The 7,629-nt window shown below is 41.7% G+C and overlaps 1 protein-coding gene across 2 annotated transcripts in view; it reads right to left on the reverse strand.

Annotated features, from left to right (window-relative positions):
- Positions 1 to 411: 411 nt before the first annotated feature.
- The window catches only part of AFTPH (aftiphilin), a 62,752-nt gene continuing 55,534 nt past the window's right edge, over positions 412 to 7,629 (reverse strand). For both annotated transcript variants that reach the window (XM_006778537.2, XM_006778538.2), the window contains one exon: positions 412 to 1,571. In XM_006778537.2, the coding sequence (XP_006778600.1) occupies positions 1,427 to 1,571 (145 nt within the window). In that variant the 3' untranslated portion in view covers positions 412 to 1,426. The remainder of the gene's footprint in view (positions 1,572 to 7,629) is intronic.

Raw genomic sequence — 7,629 nt, forward strand, 5'->3', positions numbered from 1 at the left:
ATTTCTAATGAAATGTGTCACGTGAGTTTTGGGGGAAGCAATATTTAATAATATTTTACAATCACGTTATAGAAATTTTCTGCTCACCTTAATTTCATGCCTATATTTTCTTGGAAATAAAAAAATTCCCTACAAATTTTTCCTTCACCTTGCCAATTCGGATGAAGATACATCATAATGAATCATGGGAATTTCTTTTATGATCTCGTGTTCTACATAAAAAACGGCCCAGCTACTAAAATGACTGATCCAGTTCTTATGGGCCAGATTCGAATTCTTCCTGGTTTCAACAAAGTGGAAGCCCTACCAAATGGTTTCCTCTGAACTGAAGTACATTAACACAGAGTAACACTTCACATCCAAACTCATTACATTTTCCCCAGATACCAAAGGACAAAGACACCAGGCTAATTTCTTTTAAATTATTTTATTTTTGTGTAAGCTAAAAGGAAATTTACACACTGAAATCTCCAAAGACCTTGGGCATGCACATTACCCTTGTTAGAAGTTCTTCTTTCTACATCTCTCTCTTTTTTTTTCCATAGGAATTTCCCCAAACATTTAAAACCCATAGTTTTTACTGTATATACAGCCTAAACCATAGCAATCTATGATTATGTCATTTACACTGTGCAAAATCCTCAAAAAATAGTGGTATGATAGAACAAAAAGAAATCAGTAACAAGTAAATTTCATGGTAAGACATTCATATAATTTGGTCCTTCTCCAAACCAAACTGATTTAAAACAGACACACAATCTCTTTAAAACCCTGCAATCAAGTTCTGACAATGATCCATACCCTTAACAAAGGAGCAATCGATGAAGTACCTTGCAAAAGGTAAAACAGCAATATGCCAGATTGAAAAGATTAAAATAGAGCACAAAAATTTTAACAAAAGCCAGATCTAAAACAAATCCACCACACACACACACACACACACACACACACACACACACACACAAATTTAACAATGCCTTTGGAGCTTATATCTGATAGTAAAAGTAATTCAACACATGATATGAAAAATTAATAGGACATTCAATGCAATCTGAAAAGACTGAAGGGGATTTCACAGACAGTGGAGATTTGAGTTTTTGATTTTCTTTTTTTTTTTATTTCAAAAGTTTTGTAAGAAGGACACCACCAGTGTATTTCACAAAGACATAAATGTATACACCCCAGCAACACAAAAAGAATAAATCTTCAAAAATGTTCACCCCCGATTATTTACATTTTTTTCTAATATAAATTTAGGACTTCAGTATGTAAATAAATATACATTACTATGTATACCTTTCTAGTGTGGCTTACCAACAAATCAGCTGAACTGGAATTTTTTTAATTACAGCAGGTATGCTTTTGACCGTAGGGGAGGGATGGAGAGAAGGAAAAGCCATTGAAACTGTCCACTTCCTATCTGCTATCAGTCTGCTTTCTCCTGGGAGCTCGTGGAAGGTGTTAACGTGGCTGGGAACATCAACACCTTGGCATGCATGAACGTTAAGTCGGGGAGGCCAGCGATCACCTTGATGGCTTCTTCACTCAGGTGCTCTTCCCTTTTCGGTTTCCTATTGACAAATGCAAAAAAGGAAGTGTGTTAATGTGACTTCGCTGTGGACCAAATGGGGGAACACCCACTCTCACGGTGGTCAGTTAGCAATCTATGCAGGCTTGAGCACCTTTATCTCTGCTGGTTCCTGAACCTCATGATACTCTTGTGTTGTGTGCTTCCTATGCCAGATGCCAAGTCTCTTATGAAGTTGCATGCCTTACTTACGTATGTTCATCATAGCTGGGCATGTACATACGGATATTCACATGTGCCGTGTATAGCTCACAGCTTTACTTTTAAGGCTAGGAATATTTTCAGAATGCTACTAAGCAGAAATATAATCCAGAAACCCTAATAACACTTCGCCCAACTGGATTTCCCCCTGCTCCCAGTGAAACTACCAAAACTACCTCAACATAAAACAAAACATGTTTGGCACAAGACCTTGTAAGTCATTTTAACCTCAGGCGCTCTTCATCCCTGAAGGGGAATTCCAGGAGAGAAAGCCCTCAGTTCACAAACACCGGGCCTCAGCCCCAATGGGATGCAGACAGGGTCCAAATGCAGCAGCACCAGGGCCGGCTGCTGACACTAAGGATGTACATAGGCAGGAGGGGTTGGGAACAGGGGAAATCTTGAAATCCTGTGCATTCTCTAGATGAAAAACATTTTACTACAATGGCCCCAGGTGCTAGAAATGTGCAGTTTGGTGCCTACCACATATATGAAGAACTCTGGGTGACTCATGTCTTCCCAGCAGGTGAGCCACAGAAAATGCCAACAAAACCTCAAATGTGGCACAAATTGAGCACATGATTGTAATCCAACCTTTATTTTTTTTTCCAGGAAATTAAATATATTGAAAGAATAGTTATAGTGATAAAAATATTGATTTTAAACCAAAGTTCATTTAAAATCATTTACTCTACTCTAGGTGCCTCGTTAGCGCAGTAGGTAGCGCGTCAGTCTCATAAAATCATTTACACTAAAAAGCCTGACCTCTTTTATGATAAAGGATAGCTGGTACTCTATTAGGTATGACACACGTTATTCCTGCCACCTACGATACATATTTTCTTTGTTCTAGGGATGGGCAGCAGAAAGTCAGGAGATAATGCAAGAAAGAGATGCAGACCTTTATTTTATTCCTACATTTTTCTATTGTTACCATTTTTAAATTCAGGCTGAAATCAAATCAAACGTCAGACTTTTAGGACCAAAGTTAAAGTTGTTCAATGGGGTGCAGGGGTCACCTTTAGGCACACTGAAACTATCAGCAGATCAACCAATACTGAACTGAGTTCTAGGGTTTCTCAGCAGAGTTCTTTCTGATAAAAATCTACATTTCATTGTACTTAAATGGTGGCAAAACTATTAGGTGGATGTTTAATGGGGAACCGATATCTGCATCATTCTGAAGTAAAAGCAGATTGTTCTCTTTTTAGTTTAAAAGTGAAAAAAACTGAAAGTATAAAATGGAAAGGGTTAGCCTCTCACCAAGTCAATCTTAGCATCACCAACGATGGAGCCACTCAGACGTTATGTGTCTTCTGATGTGACACAACACCTATGATGCATTCTAGGCAAAGTTTTACCTGTCTTCATCAAACCTCCAGATATAATTTCCAGTTTACAGTAAAGAAGGGGAATCAAGGAACATATTAAATACTACTTGGACACAGACAAATCCAGAGGTTGGGACGTTCTTGGGCATAACTAGATTGATCATTTTAACAAGCTAATGTTATAAAATGAAAAGCCAAAGAAATCAAGGGTAGCTATGCTAGGTTAAAAGGGACTTAAGAGCCATAATAGCTAGGTACAATAGCATTAGACTGAATATTGGTTTGGACAAAGCAGAGAGAAAGGACATTGTCAGAGAAATCTGAATATAGCCTGAGTATTAGATGAAATGAAAATTTTTTGAAATTGACAGATGGAGATCACTGATTGCAAGAGTAGATTTAATTCAGTATGGACTATAAAAATCTCATTTTTGGTTAAAATAACACAAGTATGTGCATATTTACATACAAAAAAATCTGAAAGAATTTGCTCTAAGAAGTTATCGTGATCTGAGTGGTAAGACTGTGATAATTTAAATTTTTTGTTGGCTTGTATTTAGTAACTTTCTACAACATATCCTACTGCTTTGCAATGACGGAGGTTACTAACAACAGTAACAAAATTGTACCTCAATGGACGTCCTCATTTGTGGAGTACAATTGGGGTATGGGAAAGAAAGAACCGTCTACCCAAGCAATACTTGGTAAACATTATTCTAGTGTTTCTACCAATTGCCTTATTTCAGAGGCACTACTTGGAGGCAATATGAAGCTGTATTTAAAAATAAGAAAAAGTTTTCTTTGTGCATTTATCTGTAGTCACTGCACACTGATGTGATCTAGTTTTCTTAAAATATAAGGAAGAACATGATTGTGGAGAATTTGAAAATAAAAAGTTATATCATGTCCTTTTCTCAAATCAAAGGCAGTGACCTAATTTTCATTTATAGTGTTTCCAGTTAAGATTTATCCTTTTTGTCAAGGAAATACAATTAAGAGTCCAGAAATAAACCTACACATTTATGGCAAATTGATTTTCAACAAGGGTGCCAAGACCATTCTATGGGGGATGAGGGGAAAGAACAGTCTTTTTAACAAACAGTGCTTGTACAACTGGATATCCACAGGCAAAGGAACAAAGTTGGACTCCTATCTCACATCATATTCAAAAATTAACTCAAAATGGATCAAAGAGCTAAATATAAGAGTTGAAACTATAAAACTTCTTATAGGAAAACCTAGAATGTTCCTGACCTTGAAGTAGGCATTGGTTTCTTAGATAGGACACCTAAAGCACAAGCAACAAAAGAAAAATTGTATTCATAGAAACTAAAAGACTTTTGTTAATTCTCTTCCATGCGGTGGCCAAGCAGCCTCCCCAGCAGACGCAGAGATGCAGATCTTTGTGAAGACCCTGACTGGCAAGACCAGCACCCTTGAGGTCAAGCCCAGTGACATCACTGAGAATGTCAACGCTAAAATGCAAGAAAAGGAGGGCATCCTGCCTGACCAGCAGTGTCTGATTTTTTGTGGTAAATAGCTGGAGATGGCCCCACTCTCTCAGACTACAATATTCAGAGAGTCCACCCTGTACTTGGTACTTCATCTGCAGAGTGGCATCAAGGAGCCCTCCCTCCACCAGCTTGCCCAGAAGTACAAGTGCGGTGAGATGATCTGCCACAAGTGTTACGTATGCCAATACCCCTGCCCGTACCCACCATGCTGTCAAATGCTGCAAAAAGTGTGACCACACCAACAACTTATGCTCCAAGGAGAAGAGTAAATAAGGCCCCTCCACCATCTTCTTGGCCCACAGAGTAGTCTCCCTGACTGCACCCTGTGGCCCTGGGGCCTTGATAAAGTTTCCCTTTTGTTGAGAAAATTAAGAAACTTTCATGTTTCACAGGACACTATCAAGAATGTGAAAAAACAACCTGCAGAATGACAAAATATTTGCAAAACATATACCTGATAAAGGCCCAGTACCCAGAATATGTAAAGAATTCATATATATATATGGGTAATACGCAAATTAGGCCAGGACGCCATAACAGTAATGACCAGCTTAGGAGGGGGGCCTGGCATGGGTCCAGAGCCTGAGAGAACAACCGACAGAGTGGCCCATGTCCGGCCCCAGAGAGAACAACCCGCAGGTGGGGGGGGCGGGGGGAAGGGCCGGAGTGGAGACACAAACCTGCAGGGGGGCCGGGCTCGATTCTGATCAAGGGCATGTACCTAGGCTCCTCCCTGGCCAGGGCCCAGGTCAGGGATCATGCAGGAGGCAACCAATCAAAGTGTGACTCTCACATTGATGTTTTTCTCTGTCTTTCCCTCTCTCTTCCACGCTCTTTAAAAATCAATGGGAAAATATGCTCATATGAGGATTAAAAAAAAAAAGAAATGTCATATCCTATGAAAGAGACATCTTGAAAATGCCTAAAGAAAGTTGTCATTTTTTCATGGTGAAGGGACTAGAGTCCATGTTGATGAAAACACCTTGGCGGCTGCAGCAGCCGGCAGTGGCAGCAGCAGTGGCGTGATGGGGGTAGCGCCTTCCCCTGATCAGCCCAACCGCCACCTGCAGAGGGAGGCCAGACTGTGGCTCAGGCCGCTCCTCACAGGGAGCGGGCCTAAGTCATCAGTAGGATATCCCCTGAGGGCTCCTGGACTGTGAGAGGGGGTAGGATGGGCTGAAGGACGCCCCCCCCCCCGCCGCCCCAGTGCACGAATTTTGTGCACTGGGCCTCTCGTAATAAAAATGACAAATTACCCAATTAAAATATTGGGAAAGTTTGTGAATAGAAATTTTTCTAAAGAGATACAAATGGTCAATAAGCACCTGAAAAGATGCTCAACGTCCTTAGCCACCAGGGAAATGCAAATCAAAATGACAATGAGCTACCACTTCATACTCACTGGGATGACTATAATCAAAAAGTCAGACAAAACAAGCCTTGGTGAGAATGTGGAGAAATGGGAACTCTTATACATTATCAGTGGGAATGTAAAATAGTGCCACTACTTTGGAAAAACAGTTTGGCAGTTACTCAAAAAGTTAAACAGAGAGTTACCATTTGACCCAGCAGTTCCACTCCCAAGAAAACGGAAAACATTTGTCTACACAAAAACTCATAATAGCCGAACTGGTTTGGCTCAGTGGATAGAGCGTCGGCCTGCGGACTGAAGGGTCCCGGGCTCGATTCCGGTCAAAGGCATGTACCTTGGTTGCGGGCACATCCCCAGTGGGGGGCGTGCAGGAGGCAGCTGATCGATCTCTCTCATCGATATTTCTAACTCTCTATCCCTCTCCCTTCTTCTCTGTAAAAAATCAATAAAATATATTTTTAAAAAAACTCAATAAATGCAGTAGCATTACTCATAACTGTAAAAAGTAAAAACAATCCAAATGTCCAGCAATTTATTAATGCAATAGCAAAATATGGCATATCCACAAAATGGGATATTATGTAGCCACAAAAGAACACAAAGTACTGATATATGCAACAACATGACTAAACTTGAAAACATTATGCTAAGTGAAAGAAGCCAGGCACAAAAGGCTGCATATTGTATGATTCCATTTATATGAAACTAGAGGCCTGATGGACGATTCATGGGATCGGGCCAAAACCGGCTCTTCGACATCCCGAGGGGTCCCGGATTGCGAAAGGGCAGATTGCGAGAGGGCGCAGGGACCCCACCCCACTAGTGCATGATTGGGGCAGGGAGGGACGACGGAGGTTGGCTAGCTGGGGAGGAGGTTGGACGTGGCAAGTTGGCCGCAGGAGGGCTCCGGGTCATGTCTGGCCTGTCTTGCTCAGTCCCGATCAGCCGGACACCAGCAGTAAGCTAAGCTACCGGGTCAGAGCATCAGACCCCTGGTGGTCAGTGCACATCATAGCGAGCAGTTGAGCGGGCTTAGCATATCATTAGCATATTACGCTTTGATTGGTTGAAAGGCTGACCAGTCATCCTATCTAATGAAAGAGAAACATGGTCATGGTAGTGTACGACCGCTACCCTTCCCATTGGCTAATCAGGGTGATATGCAAATTAACTGCCAGCCAAGATGGCGGCCGACAGTCAGGCAGCTTAAACTGAACATGAGGCTTGCTTGCTTCAGTGATGGAGGACTGCAAGGTTCCCGCCTGCCTTGCCGGCCTCTGAGCTTGCAGTTTAAGAAACATTGTAACATATAGAAGCTAAACAAAAACCCAGAAACCAGCTTTCAGCCAGCTGGGATCTCAGAGCTAGAGTTGATACAGAGTTTTGATTATAGAACCGAAACAAACCAGATACCTGCTTTTAGGAGCGAAGCCTAAGAGCTAAAGGTGGCCCAGAATAAAAAAAAAAGAGAAAGAAAAAAGGAGCAGTTGGGAGCTTCAGTCCCAGCCTGAATACAGCCCTCAGCCCCTCACCCAGACTGGCCAGGCACCCCAGTGGGGACCCCCACCCTGAAGGATGTGTGACCAGCTGCAAACAGCCATCATCCCCTCACCCAGGCTGGCC

Source organism: Myotis davidii, unplaced genomic scaffold (assembly GCF_000327345.1).
Source record: "Myotis davidii unplaced genomic scaffold, ASM32734v1 scaffold6, whole genome shotgun sequence".
Lineage (NCBI taxonomy): Eukaryota > Metazoa > Chordata > Mammalia > Chiroptera > Vespertilionidae > Myotis > Myotis davidii.